We start from the raw sequence: 18,899 nt of genomic DNA, 5'->3' as shown, positions 1-18,899 counted from the left end.
ATCTGTGTTAGATCGGCATACTCCTGTTAGCTCAATAAAGGGTGGATGACTGAAGGCTTCAACTTACTTGGTAAATCACATCATATGGAAGTCGGTCCATGGTGGAGAGAAGTACTGTAACCGAGTGATGACTCTTCGGAGAGCCCCAAGTCAAGAGGGCTGACACTCGTCCTCAAATATGCGGAACTCCCTCCCAGACTGGAAAGGACATGTAGAATCCACTCAATGGCCGCTTACGAAACAGAAGGAGAAAGAACCCCCCCACACATAATAGCTTAAGACTAATACCACGAGCAACTCAGTGTTGGTTGTAGAAGCAAAAAGATAACGCGAAGCAAGAGAAGGGTCATCAAGTCTAAAGAACAAGTCAAGACACCATGTCAAAAAGTTAAAAGTGACATTTTTCCAGAAGTGCCAACATGATCTTTCTCATTAGGAGTCTGGGAATATGCAAGGTCTGACTCACAATCATCAACTTATCCCACCTTTGCAATCGAAAACAACGACCCGTGATTCCTCCGAAGGGAATCATCAACCAGCTACTCCCCTCTTCTCTTCTTTATCGGCAAAAGGGCTTTCGGCAGAAGTGATGTGGGTCTCCTTTGCTATAACTCAAGAGGCTCTGGGAAGACGAGCTTAACTCCTTCCATGACCTGTAAGCTGTAGCAGTGTAGCTTTTTTTGTAAGGTCTTGTATTCGGAAGTTCCTGTTACGTGGGCATTATACATAGGTTAGTCATGATCCCTTGTAGCTTGAATAGCTAGATGAATGTTAAAAGGGGCATATTATCACCAACCAAGGTAGTCCCGGAAGTGGATATCTATGAGTTCCACTGACGTATTCCTCGCCACCAGATTCTTCAGCCATTCGAACGGCTTCCAAGGGATACAAATATTGCACAAGATCAGCTTGTCTAGGCCTTTGTTTTCCGGATGAAGCCGCAGCTTCGCGAGCACCCCAAAAGCAATAAGTTCTTGCAGGTTGGGGCACAGCTTCACCAAGTCCGGGACCGCATCATCGGACAAGATTTCTTCCATAACCTCCCCATCGCCAGTCCACTCTCGCAGAAGGCAATGAAGCGATTTCAAGTTCGTGCAAAGCCGCTTCGATCTTGCCGCGCTCAACACAATCTCCGCAAGCTGGTTGGCAGTCGCCTCCACCCTCAGGCTGGTCAAGTGGTCAAGCCTCCCGTCGCTCAAGGCGCACCTAAAACCCCTGGCGGTTCTGAGCACAAGGTTGGGCACGGTTCTGTTGACAATGAAGTCGTCATTATGGACGGTGATGGATTCGTCAACGCTAAGACTCAACTCCCTCAGACTGGGTAGGCCAACCATAGGTAGTTCGAGCTTCTCCATCAACTCCGTCGTACAAGTTCGTAGTTGACGCTCCTTGGTAGCAGAAAGAGCCAGCGCTTGATCCGGTGGGGTGTTATCTTCGACAAGGCATTCGATTGCAATCCGACGGCTCCGCACAACAACTTTCAGCTTCCTCAACCTCGCCCTCAAGTGCTTCGTCTCTTCACTAGACCAAAACCGTAAAGACTGTGGCCAGCGGTCAATTTCTTCATCAAAGGTCAACGGAACGTGCTTGAGGATGTGCGGCGTGGCGGCGTGGTAGAAGGCGCGGGAGATGAGACGCAACTGCAGAAGTTGTTGGACGGAGGGATCAATGAGAGAGTGATTGCCTCCGGAAGGAAGATGGAGGAGGCAGAAGTGGTGGATGACCTGAAAGGAGCTGCGGTGTTAGCGATCTCGTCCCTAACAAAAAAGCGGAAGACCTTGTGCCCATCACCCATGAGCGATAAGGTCTCAAATTTTCGGTCATGGACGAGGCAATATAGAGAAGACGGGCAAGATATTGGAAGCATTCGGGAATTGGGAGAGTGGCTGGTGCTGGAGCCGACAATCTCAAAAAATGGTTCGAAAGTTGATGGTAAGTTGATTGAGGAGAACAGGAAGTACGAAGTAGACCTTCCGCCAAATCCCAGAAGTTGTACCCCTCATTTGGAATAGCCATATGCTCCTTCCCAAGAGCAATGACAGGAAGGAAGGGCAGGGAGTTGCTTACTTGGTAGAGCACGTCGTGAGGAAGGAAGGGGCTCATGTTGACAGAGGTAATGACTGCAATGATGCCACCCTCCGATGCCGAGTGAGTGATGAGCGACTTTCCAAGCACCTGTATTGGGCCAACCTAGGTGCAACATATATGGCGGTGCCGTGGACGGATGGCGAGTGACCAGCAAGTTCCAGCAGGAACTGACATTATCGACGAAAGTGCCGCGATAGTCCATAATGCATCGAATACTGTTGATCGGAAAGACATTTCTGGAACGAGATACCTCGGGAAGAAGTCATCAAGGCGTGAACCTTCTTCACTCATCCCTGGCATGCTTCCACCATGCTGAATGCACCTCGTATGTACAGTGGTGCCAAGAGGAGGCGATAAGGAGGTAGATTCGAGACGATGCTGTCGCAACTACGAACAGCCCTTTTGATACAATAATTCGCCGTCATCTCTTGAATCCTCCAGCGGGTTTTTTTCGGTCATGAGCATCATCTTGCCAGCTTCATGGACAGAGCCGCAATGCCCTACCCATGTTGGGCGAAGCTGTTTAAAGGTCATTAACGTTTGCCGTCGTATGCTGGAGAAAGCAACTATAAAGGGATAACGCACCATCCAAAGGTCAGGCCATACATCTCACAAAGGCCAGTCAAGAACATGGGCCATTCCTAGGTTGAAAGTCGCAGCCCCTGAATGGTTTGTTTACTTTGGACAATCTCGTAGGGCCATGATTACATAATCCGAGACAAGGGGATCTGGAATACGGCCAAGGTCATCATATCACAGGAGGGAAGCACACAGTAGGGTCGGGACGTATCCATTCGGAGCAAATCTCATCTGTTTTAAGATCCCCAAACTTCACAAATCGCACCACATGGCAAGGGCGGGATAACGATTAAGTCCACCCCTTTTGACCCCACAGGGCATTCCCTCTCTCCAGACAGCATATACAAGAGTAGATGGCGCCAGATCGAGTATCTTTCCCTCATTAGTGCGGTCAAATTTGACCCATTGCCAGGGGATAAGCGGTTTGCAAGAAGCCAGAGCCAGATTCCATTGTTGGGGGTATTCATGATCAATTCGTGTTGGAAATCGGTGGGCGAGGTTCAAGCCACAAGTCCAGTCTCCATCACGCCTCCATTACGCCATTCTTGACCCAGAAACCGAATGTGTTTTTTCGATTACAACTGTTTACCAGCTGGACTCCTTGGCCTCGGTGGCGGACCAGTCAGCAGTGGTGGCAGGGGCAGTAGCGTCCCAGTTGGGGGCAGCGGCACCGGGAGCGGCATCGGACCACTCACCGGTGGCGGGGAAGCCAGCGGGGGCAGCCTCCCAGTCACCAGTGGCGGGGAAGCCGGACTCAATGGCGGCAACACCCTCCTCCTCAACACCGGGGAGCTTCTCCTCCTCAACCTTCTCCTCGGCCTCAGCCTCGGGGTCGCGGTCTGTAGGTTAATAGTTAGAGACATTGTCCCACAAACGGTCACGGGGGCTGCGGGGGATACATACAGAAGTAGAGATCGACCATGACGTCCCAGGGGGTCTCGCGGTTGTAGATGGTACCGCGGAGGCGGAGGACCTCACGGGCAAGCATCCACCAGACGCAGCCGATGGCGTGGCGACCCTTGTTGTTGGTGGGGATGGCAACATCGACGTACTCGGTGGGCGAGTCGGCATCGCAGAGGGCAATGACGGGGATGTTGACGTAGGAAGCCTCCTTGATGGCCTGGGCATCAGTGCGGGGGTCGGTGACGATGATGAGGCGGGGCTCCTTGAAAGAGCGGGTGATGTAGTTGGTGAAGGAACCGGGGGTGAAGCGACCGGCGATGGCCTGAGCACCGGTGTGGGCGGCGAACTTCAGGACGGCACGCTGACCGTAGGGACGGGCAGAGATAACGCAGATGTCGGACGGGTTGTCGATGGCGGCGATGATGCGGGCAGCAAGGACGATCTTCTCCCTGTGGTGAGCCAGCACTGTCAGCCATTGTGGCCTTTGTTTGAGGTATCACGGTGACCAAGTATCCTCCTCCACTTGGTCACCATCCACTCGTGCGATCGATCCTCCACATACCAGGTCTTGCCAACGTTCAGGATGTTGACACCGTCGGCGCGAGTCTTCCAGAGGTAAGCTGCAGAGAGAAGTCAGGTCAGGGATTTGTCGCAAGGCGTTGTTTCGACAAGTGTGGATATTTCGAGGGAGGAGTGCATACGCTGCATGTGAACACCGAGGCTATTCGCAATCGCACAAAGTCAGCATTTCGTGATCTCTTCTTCTCGGCCATGTCGCCGGCGAGGTGGATTTCGCAAAAACGCACTTCTTGGAGCCGATGTGGCACTGAGCAGCAAGGAGCTGCTCAATATCGGTGCTCGTGGCATTGAAGATGGAGGGGAGGTTAGCGGGCGCCATCTTGACTGATCTCTGGCCTTGCGGTGTGAGGACTGAGGAGGTGTCAGGAAGACGGCGTGGAGGTTGAATATATTTTTCTTCTAATTCAACCAGGCCAGCCAAGGCGCGGGACGTCCGAGCTTCTTCCTCTGATTTTCGCACACAAATTCAATTTTGTGGAGTGCCGCGAGTGCGCCGACTGCCCCGCCAGGGCTGTGCAGTTGGTTGACAGTTGACCGTGCCAAGCCTTTGGGACACGGTACGTACTCTTCATCTTGACGAAGGCGCTGCACCCAATCAACAGCTATGAAGAAGCTCGGCCCCACCAGATCTCGACTTTGACGCAATGTCTTTTCTGAATCCCACGGTTTGCTTCACTCTGGGTGGTCGGACTTTAGAATGGCCGATGAGCCACTCCACTTCACGGTTCGCAGCCCCAAATCCAGAGATGAGCTAGCCTGATCCCAGCCTAGCGCAATTGGAACCCAAAATTTGGTCCAGGTGCGGACCGACACGGGAAGTTGTTCAACATCGGCCGGAGCGTGACCTGGAGGGACGAGGAGGGACCGCCGGGCCAAGCTGCGAGACTTGAAGAAAGTTGTTGCGCCGACTTGCACCTCGAGACCGACCACGCCGGTGCACCTCCACCACCACCACCACACCCAACCACCATGCCTCCCAGGCTACCTGGCCCTCAAGGGCTTCGCAGCCTCACACGTACGTGAGCTCTTATTACCTTATAAACTTTTCTCCTGTGTCTCTTGTTGTTCCTCTCCATGATGTCCCCCGCCAACATAACGTACTGACATGTTGCTGCGGAAACGACAGTATGTCTCCGCCCCGCCGTCGCCTCTCCGGCGCAGGCCCTGCAACCTCTCATCCAAACCGCCAACATCTCCCAGAAAGAAAAGAAGCGTAAAATGAAGCAGGACCCTTACGGCTGGGCCCAGGCGCAACAGCGCAAGGCCGTCAACGTCAAGCGCCAGGCGGAGCTCCAGGCCGAACGCGACGCCGCATGGGGCGACCCGGTCAAGGGCATCACGACCCCCTTCGTCGAGTCCTTCGACAGCGCCGGCCAGGCCCCCGTCTCGGCGCCCAAGGCCGGTCCCGACGGCCAGGTGGTTGAGGAACCCAAGCCCCTCCCGACCTCGCCGCACCTACGGAACTACCTGCTCAACAAGGACGAGTTCGACAGCGCCATCCAGTACGCCGAACACATCTTGAAGCCCATCAAGGCCGAGGACCGGTCGACGGCCGACCCGGAGAAGGAGGACGAGGAGGCTCGCGAGCACGCCGCCAGACACGCCAAGGCCGTCGCCGCCCTCGAGCGTATCGCGAAGCTTGAGCATGGTGGTGCCAAGGACCGCAAACACGCCAACATTCGCCGCTGCATCGAGACCTTTGGTCGCCACAACACAGATCACACCGTCGAGAGGCCGACGCCGCCGCTGGCGCGCGGAGTGGAGCCAAAGCCCCAGCCGGTGCGGGCAGGCCCGGACACGGGCAGCAGTGAGGTGCAGATCGCCATCCTGACGTCCAAGATCAGGGCGCTCACCAAGGCGCTCGAGGGCCACGGCGGCAACAGAGACAAGAACAACAAGCGCAGTTTGCGGAGGCTGTGCCACAAGCGCCAGAGGCTGCTGAGCTACATGGAGCGCAAGGAGAGAGGCAGTGGAAGGTGGCATCACATGCTCGAGACTCTGGGTCTGACGCCCGCCACCTGGAAGGGTCAGATCACCCTCTAATACATTCAACGCACCCGGTCGGTTGTCGTGTGTGTTTGTGTGTGAGTGAGTGGAAGAAGATGTGATTCCCAGTTGTAGCAGGAAAGCGTGTGTAACAAAACAAAGAGGCCTTCTCTATGTACAATACAACAATAAACAATAACCGGAGAAAACCAGGGGCGCACGCGGGGGCAGGGCAATGCTGATGATGATACCCCCCTTTGTGTTCCTCAAGAGTCCAGATATAATACTTTGGCCATTCGCGCCCAATACGCCTTTTCTCCCCTTCCCATTTCTTGATCATTGATAACATGCAGACTAACAACCCCGGCTCAAGGAAAACATAGGGGGAGGACGAGGTTCCTCTGATAAAAATGCAACCTAAAAATCAAACCTCATTACGACAACTGACTGTCCTTTAGAAAACGCTAATGTAGTTGTTGATCCTCTCCTTCTGCTTCTGCGCTATGCACTCGGCGATCCAAGTGATGTTGCGGATTTCCTGAATATCGCGTTAGTCACCAGGTTTTCAACCGACAACGGGGAAAACTCTGAACTCACCTGCTCCCTCAACTTAACCCACGCATACACTATGCCATAGGTAAACTGCCTTGTGAAGGCGCCCTTGGAGATCTCCATCTCCTTCTGGTAGAACATGTCTTCCAGACTCTTGCCCTCACTTCCGCCACCACCCATGTTACCGGGACCGCTAGGACCGCCTCCGAGACCAGCAGCATCGAAGAAGGACTTGTAATCAGCCACACCCTCAACAGCCAGTCTCACGCCTTCAAAATCATCCGCCCGCGACAACATGAGCGTCCCCTCCGGATACAGCTGCCCAAAGTTAGGATAGAGCTTCTTACGGTCCGCCTTGGACAGCTCGGTGCCGAACGAGTTTAGAGTGATGTTGATAGCCCGCCTATCCGCCTCAAACTCCAGCAACTCCGTCATGACCTCAGCAGTCGGGGTCCCGGCCATATCGGGGTGGGTGTTGACAAAGTGGTAGAAATCCTCCAGGTAGTTCTTGTACAGCGTGTTGCGCACAATCTCGATGTTGAGCTCGTCCAGGTCCTGGTGCGACAGGCTGCCCTTGAAGTAAGGGGCCAACGGGGTCTCGATCAGCACGCTGTTGTACAGCTCCTCGATGTTGGTGGCCACGCAGAGGACGGGCATGGTCTCGAACCAGCCGAGCGGGTGGCAGCGGTCGAGCAGCTCGCGCGTGTCGCGCTCGTGAAGGGTGCCCGTGATGAGCAGGGCCACGTTGTCGATCATGTAGCCGTAGGTGAGGTAGTCCATGAACTTGGCCAGGGAGCCGGTCGCGTTGGCGCGGACATAGCGGAACTCGGACACCAGCTTGTCGGTGGTCTTGGCGGCGAGAGCGGAGGTCGAAGGCTTGGGAGGGAGAGAGGCGAGGAAGTCGCCGTATGCAGGTCCGAGTTGGAGTTTGAGGTCTGTGGGCAGTGTTGTTAGGGTGATGTGGATGGAGGTGCTATGGGTCGGGGATGGAGATGGGAGGAGGGCTCACCATCAATCGACTCGCATTGCGTCATGTTGGTATAGTTGGCGCCCGTCAACAGGCTGTTCCTGTATCCACGGACGATACCCTCAATGTAGCTATTGATGATGGTCAGCACTTGATCTGCATATTAGGAACTGGAAAACATACCCATTGTTGACGTTGAATAATAGACCCTCCATGTTTGCGGTTGGAGTTGGAGGTGGTGATGTTCGAGCGAGTGAGTGTTCAACAACAACAGATGATGCTTGTCGTTGTTGGAGCTCCAGTTGTCCATCGAGGTCACAGGCACACTCTCAGCGACAGGGCCGCGGGAAGGCTGCAACAGGGCGCCGCTCTCCGCGCTTCAGAGAGAGGGTTGGACCGTGCATGGCTGGTCTTGGCATCTCCAATTCAGAGCGGCCAGAGGCGAGGGTTGAAGGAGAGAACTTGCCAGGAAAAAGATACGTACAGTAGCCGAGCTTGGGCCACCTTGGCCTATTCAACCCCACACCGGGCTCTGATTGGGGGAAAGGGCGCCGTTCAGTGGGCAGGCAGAGTGGGCAGAAGTGGGTGCTCCAAAGTCTGGTGGAAAAAAATTGTTCTTTGCTCTCGACTTTTTTCTCCCCTCGAGGCTCTTGGTGAATATCGCAAAAACAGCACACCCACTTGCTGTTTCCCAACGACAATTGACAGCGCGTTCGGGATCCAAAGACCAAACCGCAATCATGCCTCTCTTTATCCTAACAGAAACCAGTGCCGGGTAAGTGCCATCACACCAATTCACGTCCATGCACACGGCCTCGTCCATGCATTTGCGAAGGAAGTTCGAATCGTCCAATTCGGCTGGTCTTCCGTCTCGAACTTCAACCACACTGTCGAATAATAGTTCATATGTCTAACACGTCCCTACAGTTATGGCCTGTTCAAGGCGGCAGACAAGAAGCTGCTGTCCGACGACAACCTCGCCGAGCGTCTCAACAGCGTTGAGAAGATCACCAAGGAGTAAGTTGCCTCGTCACATCATGGCAACTCCCAGCCTGCCCCCAAGATCCAACAATTGACCAACACGCGTCCCTACAGGATCAAGTACAAGGAGTTCGCCAAGTTCGAGAGCGCCGCCTCTGCCCTCGAGGAAATCGCTGGTGTTGTTGAGGGCAAGATCACCCCCAAGCTGAACAGCCTGCTTGCCGAGATTGGTAATGAGAAGAAGGTCACCCTCGCCGTTGCCGAGAGCAAGCTCGGTGCTGCCATCAACAAGATCCCCAACCTCGACATCCAGCCCATTGCCGACTCCACCACCACCGACCTCTTCCGTGCCATCCGCCAGTACCTTCCCGAGCTCATTCCTGGCATGCTCCCCGAGAACTTCAAGGAGATGTCCCTCGGTCTCTCTCACTCTCTCTCCCGCCACAAGCTCAAGTTCTCCCCCGAAAAGGTCGATGTCATGATCGTCCACGCTGTCTCGCTCCTCGACGAGCTTGACAAGGAGCTCAACACCTACGCCATGCGTGTCAAGGAATGGTACGGCTGGCACTTCCCCGAGTTGGCCAAGATCCTTCCCGACAACCTTTCTTATGCTCGCATCATCGTCACCATGGGCATGCGTTCTAACGCCACGACTGCCGATTTGTCCGAGATTCTTCCCCACGAGATTGAGGCTGCCGTCAAGGCTGCCGCCGATATTTCCATGGGTACTGAGGTTTCCGAGGAGGATCTCCAGAACATCAAGTACCTCGCTGAGCGCGTCATCGACTACTCCGTCTACCGCAAGCAGCTCTCTGACTACCTCGAGAACCGCATGCGCGCTATTGCTCCCAACATGACCGAGCTCGTCGGCGCTCTTGTCGGTGCTCGTCTCATTGCCCACGCTGGCTCCGTCATGAACCTTGCCAAGAACCCCGGTTCTACCATCCAGATTCTCGGTGCCGAGAAGGCCCTTTTCCGTGCCCTCAAGACGAAGCACGCCACTCCCAAGTACGGTCTCATCTACCACGCTTCTCTCGTTGGCCAGGCTTCCGGTGCCAACAAGGGTAAGATGGCTCGTCAGCTCGCCTCCAAGGTCGCTCTTGGTGTCCGTACCGATGCTCTTGCCGAGTTCCCCGAGGATGCCGATGATGAGACTCGCGCCAACCTTGGTATCCGCTCCCGTGCCAAGCTTGAGAACAACCTTCGCCAGCTCGAGGGCAAGCCCATTGCCAGCAAGGGTGTCTCTGTCGGCCCCAACGGTATCCCCGTCGCTTCTGCCCCCAAGTGGGACATCAAGGAGGCCCGCAAGTACAACATCGATGCTGACGGCATGGCCGCTGATGCTGAGGCTCCCAAGAAGCCCCTCATCCAGGAGGTTGAGATGAAGGATGCTCCCGCCGATGAGGATGAGGAGATGAAGGATGTCTCTGAGAAGAAGTCCAAGAAGGACAAGAAGGAGAAGAAGGAGAAGAAGGACAAGAAGGCCAAGAAGGAGCTTGACGACGAGGACTTTGAGCGTCTCGCCAAGGCCGCTGGCATGTCTGCCGACAAGTTCAAGCGCCGCTTCGAGCGCGGTCAGATCAGCATCAAGGAAGACGGCACCCTCGAGGTCCTCAGCAAGAAGGACTTCAAGGGCAAGGCCGAGGTCGAGGAGGAGGCTGAGGAGGAGGAGAAGCCTGCCAAGAAGTCCAAGAGCTCCAAGCGCAAGGCTGAGGCCGAGGAGGAAGAGACAACGAAAGAGGAGAAGCCCAAGAAGAAGAAGAAGAAGTCCAGCAAGGAGTGATTTCCTTTTTGAATTCTCATCTTCGGAGTTAATTACCGCTCCGTCTTCCCTTCTTCTTGTTTGTTTGTCTGTATGATACACCTCCCCGGCAAAATTTCGGCTTGTGGTTGATCTCTGGCGTTGGTAATGGGCAATGTGACGGCGTACTGGATGGAGCATTGATTTGAGTTTTAGAGAAGAATATGGTTTTTATGTTGTTTATAAAGCGATCTCGATTCTCATTTGGATCTAAAAAGGGGCATTGAGACAGGTTCAGCGGTGGTGATACGCTGCGGCCCGGTTCTTGTCAACGGTTGGCGGAGGACCGAACTTGTATTCCTATCTACCTAAATAGCCTCCGTCTTCTGAAGCTTGAATTCGATTGACAGTCAGTAATCCATTGTTAATCGCGAAGTGATCTTGTATTCATCTTGAATTGACCCTAGTCATCGTGTGTTTCCCATGGTGTTGACGTCCCAATTCTAGATTTTATGTTCCTTATCTTATCGCTCCAAGCCAAGCACAATAGCCCCACTAAAATTCCGTCACTGAGCCAAGGAGCGGTCTCCAGCCAGCAGTCGAAGGTCCCTTGCTGCCTTCGTTTATTTACAACTGAACCGTCCCTCTTTCTTCCATTACATCAACAAACCCAAATCCCCCACAATTGCCATCATGGCAGACTCGGACCGACCACGGTCGCGTTCGCGATCACCATCGCAAAAACCTAAAATCAACACGGGCGGATTTAAATGGAAGCAGAAGTCCAGCACCAGCAACGATGACAACCAAGACCGCGCCGGTCTGCAGCGTGGCTACAGGGATCGTTCACCCAGGAGGAACCGTGATCGGGATGATGATCGTACCAGAGACAGAGACTCGGGTCGGGACCGCGACCGTTCAGCACGCAGGAGAGATGACCGCGACCGTGAAAGGGACCAAAGAGGAGGAGGAGATCGCTACAGGGGCGATAGCTACAGAGGCGACCGAGATCGCGACCGCGACCGTTCACCAAGGAGAAGAGACGACCGCGACCGTGACCGCGACCGTTCCCCACGACGCAACAACCGCTCTCCCCGCCGCGACCGCGACCGATCCCCTCGTCGTGACCGCCCCGACCGGCCCAAGAAAGAAAAGAAAGACGACAAACCCTCTACCGCTCCCGCTCCTTCAGCAGGAGGAGGAGGAGGAGAGGAAATGATCATCGTAACCGTCAACGACCGACTGGGCACCAAGGCGCAAATCCCCGCTTTCCCCTCGGACACGATCAAGCAGTTCAAGGTCATGGTGGCGATGCGGGTCGGTCGCGAGCCGCATGAGATCCTGCTGAAGAGGCAGGGTGAGAGGCCGTTTAAGGATCAACTCAGCTTGGCGGACTATGGAGTTAGTAATGGGGTGCAGATTGATTTGGAGGTTGACACTGGTGATTGAGGAGGTACGTGAGGAGGATTGGGCTGGGGAGGGGGGAGGAGTGGAAAATGGAGAGGGGGAGAATGGGGGTGGATGTGGGAGAGCGGAGATGGGAATGGCCGGTACCTTCGTTGATACCAAGGTGGGCGACAGCTCGTGTCGTAGTGGCAGCAGTATGGGCAAAAGTGTCGGAGCATTGTATGGGACCTCGTGGATTTAATATCCGACAGAACATGAACGAAACGAAGTGGTTTGGTATCATCAACCTAGCTACTCGCTCAACGAATAGATAACTCGCAAAAAGCCCGCCCTAGATCCATTAATAAACCACCCCAAACCAACCACCATGAACGCCTCATGATATCGTGATCATACTCCATCATTCATACCCTCCCACGAACAATTCTCCACACACCTACTACCACCCATCACTATCCTCCCCCTTCCCTAGTCCTTCCCCCCCAAAAGATCCGGGCACTCCTCCCCCAGTACCTTCCCTCTCCGCCCTCCTATTCCTCTCCCTCTCCCTCTCTCCCCTTCCACCACCTCCACCCCCATTCCCCGTCTTCGTCACCTCCCCGCCATCATGCCCCTGTCCAACACTCACGATCGAACTAGCAACCTTGCTGTACTCCGGCGGATCTCCTGGACTTCCGCCTCCATTGACCAACGAGCCGTTCACCCCCGCCCCGATATCGCCGCCGTCTGAAAGAGCTGAGACGGCTTCGCTCGATCGGGAACTTCTACCACTGCCTGTTTCTTTGATATCATGGGGATTATTATAGTCTTGCTTGTGTTGACTGCGGTGGGTTTGGTGGCTTTGGTTGATGTGATGGCTGATGTGACTTAAATGGCTGTTCAAACTACTTGGATTCAAATTCGGCAGATGGTCGTCAACCTCATCGTCATCTAGATCAGGGTCGGGGTCATCGACGTGGGCTTGGTGTTGGTGGTCCAAGAATTTAACCGGGTTGTTGTGGTGGTTGTCGAGGAGTTCGTCGGGGTGTTCATCAGGTGGAATAAGGATCTCGTGAGCGTGTCCGTGGAGGAGGACGGATGTTGGGCGTTGGCCGGGACCGGGACGGATGGAGGCGATGGATTGTTGGGAGAGGCGGCGGGGGAAGTTTGGGGGTTGAAGATTTGCGGCGACTGGGCCGGGGCCGGGACGGGTGATGAGGGTGGTTGATGAGTCCTTGGAAGAGGAGGAGGAGCCGCCGCGGGCTTTGAGTTCGCCTTGGGTAATGTAGTGCGCTTTGAGGTCTGGCAGGGTGTGGGTGTTAGTTCTGTTAATAAGAGAGAGGAGGGGAAGGGGGGGAAGGAGTAGAAGGGGGTTGATAGGGAGAACGTACGGTCAAGACAGAAGCCCTCGACGATGACTTCTTCATGGCATTTGGGTTTGGAGCAACCGTCTGTTATGTGGTCAGTCTTTCAGTTCCTGGCTGTACAAAGTGGTGGGCGAGAAGAACTGAGACATACGAGTCCTGCAAAAGATGGCTAAGCGGTCAACGAACTCAGGACAATCCTGGGCACGGCAAGTGTCTGTACCTCCGTCAGCATCTCTGATCTTTAAGGGTCTCGAACTTTCGGGGTGACCTACGCAGCGGACAGAACTTCCCCCTCGCATTTGGACTAGCTGCCCAAGGCCTTGGAGACCGACAGTTGACCTCCGCGCAGCAGTCTGTGTATCATCATATGTTAGTCGCAATCCCAACACTTTGAAAGTTCTCATGACGGGGAGAGGACAACAACTCACGCTCACTACAAAACGGCTTTGACTGACTACTCTTGCTACAGCCCCTTTCCCTACACGTATGGTTTGCGCAGTAGAGGGATTGTTCGATCTTCAAGTCTGTGCAGCGGTTTACTGCGCAAGTGGCGTCTACACACGTAGAGACAATCGGAGGTCAATATTTAGGTCACCAGCAAGGATAGCAGGTTAAAGAGGAGGGAGAGAGACTCACGATCGGTGCAGAACCTTAGGTAGTCCTTCGTCCCTGAGACGTTGTGTCTTGCCCTATTGCAGTTGCTGATATCGCATTTAATGTCTTTGCAAAAGATTGAGTGTCAGCCGATGAATGATGGTCGGTTCCCTTTGAAGAAGAAGACCGGGTCATAAGGTCCTTAAGACACTTACGAATTGCGCAGTAGGAGAATTTCCCCTCGACTATGGTTCCGCAACCATCTTGTTTGCATTGATCTGGACAAATCGAATGTTGTCAGCCTCATGGACATGGACCCCGAGATGTGGTACGCTAGGGGACGACTGCCACTCACGCTCTTCACAGCAATTATGTTTTGAGTCAAGTCTCTGGCTCTTACAACCATCCGCTTGACACCCATCTACATGCTCACACCACAAGTTAGCCCTTTCTCGAGTGTGTTTTTGGAGACAATCCAGAAAACAGCATAAAAGACTTACGATCCTTGCAGTAGATGGCCTTCGCTGACTGTTTTCGACGAGGACACCTTCGGATGGTGCACTTGTCTATACCACTTCAACATCAGCACACAAGTCCAACAGCCTCTCTGGACAACAGTAAGACTCACGATCAGCACAATACTCCCATCTCTGATACATCGGCCCAGTATCGCTATGTCTTGACTCGTAGGCGGGATCCAAATACTGAAGCCTCGCCTGGTTGCACTCGGGAACGGGACATCTCGCGTCTATCACATCACATCGCTAATCAGTCACGAACTCATCCGAGAGAGAGAGAGGATGGTAGAATAGTAGTAAACAGGCATAGAGGTAAGGGTATCTAGAGGTAAGGTGTATCTTACGATAAGCACAAACAGAATCATGCGCCGGCTTCAGTTGCGTGCAAGTCTCGTCATCTCTGAAGAAGTGGGTGCAGGTATCTATTTTTCAGTCACAGATGTTAGAACGAGTTTTCAAACTCCATGTCACATACTAAGACGTCTCTTCTAAGCAACAAATAGATAGAAGCAGAAGCACGGATCTTGACACACAAAAAATAGGGTGGCTAACGAGCTTGACAAAAAGGCGAAGCAACAGTCGACGCCCCGGCATTCGAATATCGATGTTGATGACCATACCCTCCCGGCCCACCAGCCGGCGACCCTCTGCCCTGCAGAGGGTTGTTTCTGTCTCTGATACCGCTGGCCCGGCGCTCGAGAGGGTCGACGTAGCCTCCTCCGTCGACGGCCTTGAAGAGGACTTCGTGCGGACATCCTTCGAGTCTGCACATGAGTTGGCCTTTGCTTCGGTGGTTCATGATGGCGGTTTACTGTGTAGTAAAGGATGCGGTGGTGATATTGATAAGATGTGGTGTATCAATGGGCTGACTGAACTGGCCTCGATATGGTAGTACCGGACCGGACCGAACCAGTGGCCGAATATTTGGGTCCTTTGGGTCGGTCGTTTAGGTCACCGAAAAAGAAGAAAACAGTAAACTAGTTGGAGAAGAATGAAAAACAAACGGACGCAAACAGTGGCCGTTGCCAAGGTCGATAAGGTCAAGGACAAGGTCAGGTGAGACGATTTGGAGAAGAAGTCAACTCAAGGGAGGACGAGGGTCATGGACCTGGTGATATGGCTGACCCGGACCGTTGGATGAACAGGTTACTGCGTACCTGAATCCTGGAGATGTCAAGCAAGGGGGAAGAGATAGAAGAATGTCAGAACGCCCACAAAAGAAAACAGGAATGAAACACAGAGCAATCAAAGCCGATAGACCACTCATTTCCTCATGTTCATCTTGAACCTGTCAAGTCAGTCATGAGCCTCTCGTGCTCTCGGTAGAGCTACAGTATGTACCACATCACGTTGTGATCAGCCCTGCCACCCCTGCCACCATCGAGCCCCCCGTAGGAGCTTGTTGATGTTTGACTTGCCGTTCGGAACCACATTGGCGGGGCAAAGCATCATAAAAAACGGTAAAAAACACACCTTCTGCGAGCCTGTATCGATTCAAGTTTTCTCTTGCGTAAGTGCGCGCCCTTGTCTTCATTTGTCCTGTCTCACTCGAAAGAATCCGGGAAAATGACAAGAGGACGAGGAGCCAGAAGGCACCCAGGGGAGCTTAGGAAGTCGGTACAGAAAAGCGAAGGAATGTGCCCTGAGCCTTTTGATTGTTTACCAACAAAACAGCACAGCACAGCGTCAAGCATTTCTTCCTCTGATCGTCATCCCCGCTCATCACCCGTTGCCAGGCCGGGCGCTTGCACTTTTATGCTCCTCATGTCGCACCCTGCTCTCGCCATGGCATCTTTGGCTTTAAGCTGGCTCGGCTGGCTCATTGTTTGGTTCGACTGAATGTCAAAACATCACAAACAAAAAATCCAGGAGGCCAGGACACCCTCTTTCTCGGGACGCAACCTCTTTGATGCACATAAAAAGCATGCGAGTCGATTGGTGGTCACGACGCCTCCGGGATCTCTGACACGGTTGTTGGAGCCATCTGACGGGTATCTTCTCCTTCCCCGCGCCCACCAGACGCATGATCCATGGCATTCGGGGCGTTTGAGAAATGGCTGGGGATTTTGGACAGGAGCCAATGGAAAAGCTTCTCAATGTTTTTCTTGAGAGAAAGATGGCTCCTTCGACCACAGGCGAGTTACGGGAAGAGTCCCCGGCCTCCGATATTCTTCTTTATCTCGCTGCTGGCGGCGACTAGTCAAACGATGTTGTGCTGAAAGGTGCAGGAAAGATGCGAAAAAACAACGGCGTGCTGCCGTTCGGGTGTGGGGGAGGGGGATGGTCGCTTAACGACGATGATCTTGTCCCGAAAGAGAGTGGAGGGATGCAAGTCATATCGAGGTCCCCATCACGTGAGAGCGTATCATCCTCGTGCTGAAGGCCGGCGCGTGTGCAAGTGGTGAGACGCGCTTATCTCCGACCCGGTCAGTATGGTGTGGCATACTTCAAAAGCAACCACTGGAATGCCGTCAGCACTTGACAAGTTCTGTCCACCCCGATCTAGTATAACGACAGCATGTCATAAAGCACAAACACAAACAACAGCAATGCTCAAAACCAGACGCCTCATCAGATCCATCGTCAATTCATCCTTCAGCTTCATTATGGTACATCCACATCTTTCTTGCGTCGTTCTGGCGACGCGCCCTTCTTTTCCTTCTTTAATCCTTTCTCTGTCGTTATCATGCAAGTTATGTCGGGGCTAACAAAAAACAAGGCTGGCCACCATTTAGTCATCCGTTTCTCCGTAACCCCTTTGCGCTTGCCCAGTTTTTAATGTACAATACAGACCAATGAAGCAAAATCCATGTTAATGCGCAATATGAACTTTTTTGATCATGAGAACGCCCAAGATCCCAGAGCAAAAACGCATACGCCCACATAAACAGATGCCAGACGAGATCAAAACGAGAAAATAAAGACAGTTAAGCTTCAACAGGCCAGCCAGATTCAACAGGCCAGCCGGATTCCATCGCGACAGGCTCGGAACGATTACACTCCTAGTGCTGCTCGTCACCACCCGCGCGAGGAGGGCGAGGGCCTCCACGACCACCACGAGGACCGCCACGGCCACGGCCACGGCCACGACCATCACCGCGTCCACGGTAGCCGCCACGGCCGCGATAGCCTTGCTGCTGAGGACCACGGTTGCGCTGAACCGACTGGAAGCCGTCGTTGGCATCAGTAGGGGCGCCGGCAGTCTCGGGATGGTCGTCAGCCCAAGACTGGGTGTTGGCAGGCGCGGCAGGGGTAGCCTCAAGGCCCTTCTCGGTCTCAGCGGGATCGCGCTGGACCTCAACCCACTCCTGGGAGCCAGTCAGGTCGGCAGAGGCAGCGGCCGAGCCCGAGACATCCCAGCCACTCTCAGCAGCAGAGTTGGCGGTGCTGTCGCCGGCATCGGTCTGGGCGGGGGCGCCGCCAGTAGCAGGCTGCTCTTCGGTGTTTCCGTTGGTCAAGGCAACAGCGGAGCCATCGTCGATTTCGGTAAGGCCAGCATTGGCAACAGTAAGATCGGTCTGGGGCTCCTGCTTGGACTCGACAGCCTCAGTCTCAGCGGGCTTGGTCTCGGCGGGGGCCTCGGTCTCGGTGGCCTGGGCAACGGGCTCCTCAGCGGCGGGCTGGGAGAAGGGAGCGGCATAGGCAATAGCGATCTGCTTAACCTGCGCGACTGAAGAGGGAGTTAAGTTAGTATGTATGGAAGGCGGCCTACATGTGCTAGTGGAGAGGTGCTTACAGGTAGTCTTGAGCAGCTCACCAGTAGTGCTGCGAGTCTGCTCCTCGGCACCCTGGACGAGCTTCAGCATGTTCTTAACAGCATTCTCGTCGCCGGAGTAGATGTGGAGCAGAACACCCTCGAGAGCCATATTCTCGTCGGCAGTGCTGTCGGCATCCTCGGCGCGACGGGCCGCGGCGAGGCGGAGGAACTGAGAGAGGTGGAGCAAGCTGTCGTGGAGCTTCTTGTCGGCATCGGCCTCGGCCTTCTTCTCGAGCTCAGCAACAAGGTCGGCCTTCTCCTGAGCGAACTTGTCGCTAAGGGTCTTCTCCTGCTCGGTCAGGTTGATCTTGTGCTCAGCATCAAGCTTCTTGAGGAGAGCAATCTGCTCGTCAAGCTGGAAGAGCTGGGCCTGCAGGGCGGGCTTCTTGAGGTATGCAGCCTTCTGGTCGGCATTGATGATCTTGAGGGCCACCAGGTCGTCGAGAGACTTGTTGCCGTGCTCGGCTACCAGATGGTCAATCTTGGCAGCATTGGTCTAGATTGTGAAGACGATGTCAGTGTCTAGCGCAACCGGGTGACGTTTTGGTGTGGGTGGAGACCTACGATCTTCTTGGAGACATTGCGGATAGCCCTACAGAAGAGAAGAGGAAGTGTCAGTAGCTAGTAGGTGACGGGATGAAACGAGAACGGCGGCCAGAGCTGGGGAACGCACTTTTGAATCTCACGGATATGGGGGTTGGACGAGTCGCCCTCCTGAGACGGCTCGTTGCCAGCAGCGAGAGAAGCGGGCTTGTCTGGGGTCGAAGAAGTAGCAAGGGCGGGGGACTCGGTGCCCTGCTTGGCCTTCTTCTTCTTGGCCGACTTGGACTCGGTCGCGACCGGAGGGTTTTGGACAGCGGCGGGGGCCATTATGTGTGTTTTGGATTCTTTCAAGCTTAGG

The 18,899-nt window shown here is 54.3% G+C and overlaps 8 protein-coding genes across 8 annotated transcripts; 3 read left to right on the top strand and 5 right to left on the bottom strand.

Moving 5' to 3' along the window:
• Positions 1 to 411: 411 nt before the first annotated feature.
• Positions 412 to 2,270, bottom strand: B0H65DRAFT_524083 (uncharacterized protein). Its single transcript, XM_062828814.1, has 3 exons — positions 2,068 to 2,270; positions 797 to 1,724; positions 412 to 706 (listed from the first exon to the last, which is right to left on the bottom strand). The coding sequence occupies exons 1-3, from the start codon at positions 2,101 to 2,103 to the stop codon at positions 606 to 608; spliced, it is 1,065 nt and encodes a 354-aa protein (XP_062681422.1). The 5' UTR covers positions 2,104 to 2,270; the 3' UTR covers positions 412 to 605.
• Positions 2,271 to 2,862: 592 nt separating this feature from the next.
• B0H65DRAFT_464564 (ribosome-associated protein (Rap-1)) lies at positions 2,863 to 4,620 on the bottom strand. The gene is made up of 5 exons (XM_062826762.1): positions 4,377 to 4,620; positions 4,272 to 4,291; positions 4,133 to 4,190; positions 3,571 to 4,019; positions 2,863 to 3,506 (listed from the first exon to the last, which is right to left on the bottom strand). The coding sequence occupies exons 1-5, from the start codon at positions 4,466 to 4,468 to the stop codon at positions 3,253 to 3,255; spliced, it is 873 nt and encodes a 290-aa protein (XP_062681421.1). The 5' UTR covers positions 4,469 to 4,620; the 3' UTR covers positions 2,863 to 3,252.
• A 251-nt stretch (positions 4,621 to 4,871) lies between these two features.
• Positions 4,872 to 6,414, top strand: B0H65DRAFT_186164 (uncharacterized protein). Its single transcript, XM_062821574.1, has 2 exons — positions 4,872 to 5,164; positions 5,276 to 6,414. The coding sequence occupies exons 1-2, from the start codon at positions 5,119 to 5,121 to the stop codon at positions 6,190 to 6,192; spliced, it is 963 nt and encodes a 320-aa protein (XP_062681420.1). The 5' UTR covers positions 4,872 to 5,118; the 3' UTR covers positions 6,193 to 6,414.
• B0H65DRAFT_186160 (V0 complex, c/d subunit of ATPase) lies at positions 6,391 to 8,018 on the bottom strand. Its single transcript, XM_062821573.1, has 4 exons — positions 7,838 to 8,018; positions 7,697 to 7,785; positions 6,733 to 7,622; positions 6,391 to 6,673 (listed from the first exon to the last, which is right to left on the bottom strand). The coding sequence occupies exons 1-4, from the start codon at positions 7,867 to 7,869 to the stop codon at positions 6,590 to 6,592; spliced, it is 1,095 nt and encodes a 364-aa protein (XP_062681419.1). The 5' UTR covers positions 7,870 to 8,018; the 3' UTR covers positions 6,391 to 6,589.
• A 275-nt stretch (positions 8,019 to 8,293) lies between these two features.
• Positions 8,294 to 10,793, top strand: B0H65DRAFT_464560 (nucleolar protein 58). The gene is made up of 3 exons (XM_062826761.1): positions 8,294 to 8,429; positions 8,582 to 8,671; positions 8,750 to 10,793. The coding sequence occupies exons 1-3, from the start codon at positions 8,395 to 8,397 to the stop codon at positions 10,416 to 10,418; spliced, it is 1,794 nt and encodes a 597-aa protein (XP_062681418.1). The 5' UTR covers positions 8,294 to 8,394; the 3' UTR covers positions 10,419 to 10,793.
• Positions 10,794 to 10,977: 184 nt separating this feature from the next.
• On the top strand, positions 10,978 to 11,880 carry B0H65DRAFT_588540 (putative ubiquitin-like protein). Its single transcript, XM_062831009.1, has one exon. The coding sequence runs from the start codon at positions 11,070 to 11,072 to the stop codon at positions 11,823 to 11,825; it is 756 nt and encodes a 251-aa protein (XP_062681417.1). The 5' UTR covers positions 10,978 to 11,069; the 3' UTR covers positions 11,826 to 11,880.
• On the bottom strand, positions 11,871 to 15,040 carry B0H65DRAFT_573224 (uncharacterized protein; the record flags this gene model as incomplete). The annotated part of the gene is made up of 12 exons (XM_062830539.1): positions 11,871 to 13,064; positions 13,154 to 13,213; positions 13,281 to 13,343; positions 13,402 to 13,482; positions 13,558 to 13,683; positions 13,766 to 13,849; positions 13,939 to 14,001; positions 14,079 to 14,144; positions 14,224 to 14,289; positions 14,352 to 14,471; positions 14,586 to 14,641; positions 14,826 to 15,040. 12 exons carry the CDS (start codon positions 15,038 to 15,040, stop codon positions 12,223 to 12,225), a joined length of 1,842 nt encoding a protein of 613 aa, XP_062681416.1. The 3' UTR covers positions 11,871 to 12,222.
• A 2,203-nt stretch (positions 15,041 to 17,243) lies between these two features.
• On the bottom strand, positions 17,244 to 18,868 carry B0H65DRAFT_548566 (uncharacterized protein; the record flags this gene model as incomplete). Its single annotated transcript, XM_062829586.1, has 4 exons — positions 17,244 to 17,911; positions 17,978 to 18,494; positions 18,563 to 18,590; positions 18,672 to 18,868. 4 exons carry the CDS (start codon positions 18,866 to 18,868, stop codon positions 17,244 to 17,246), a joined length of 1,410 nt encoding a protein of 469 aa, XP_062681415.1.
• Between the last annotated feature and the right edge of the window lie 31 nt (positions 18,869 to 18,899).

The sequence above is a fragment of the Neurospora tetraspora genome (genome assembly GCF_033439725.1).
Source record: "Neurospora tetraspora strain CBS 560.94 chromosome Unknown B0H65scaffold_4, whole genome shotgun sequence".
NCBI lineage: Eukaryota > Fungi > Ascomycota > Sordariomycetes > Sordariales > Sordariaceae > Neurospora > Neurospora tetraspora.
Note: the sequence above shows the minus strand (reverse complement) of the source record. Positions and strands in the feature narration are given on the sequence as shown.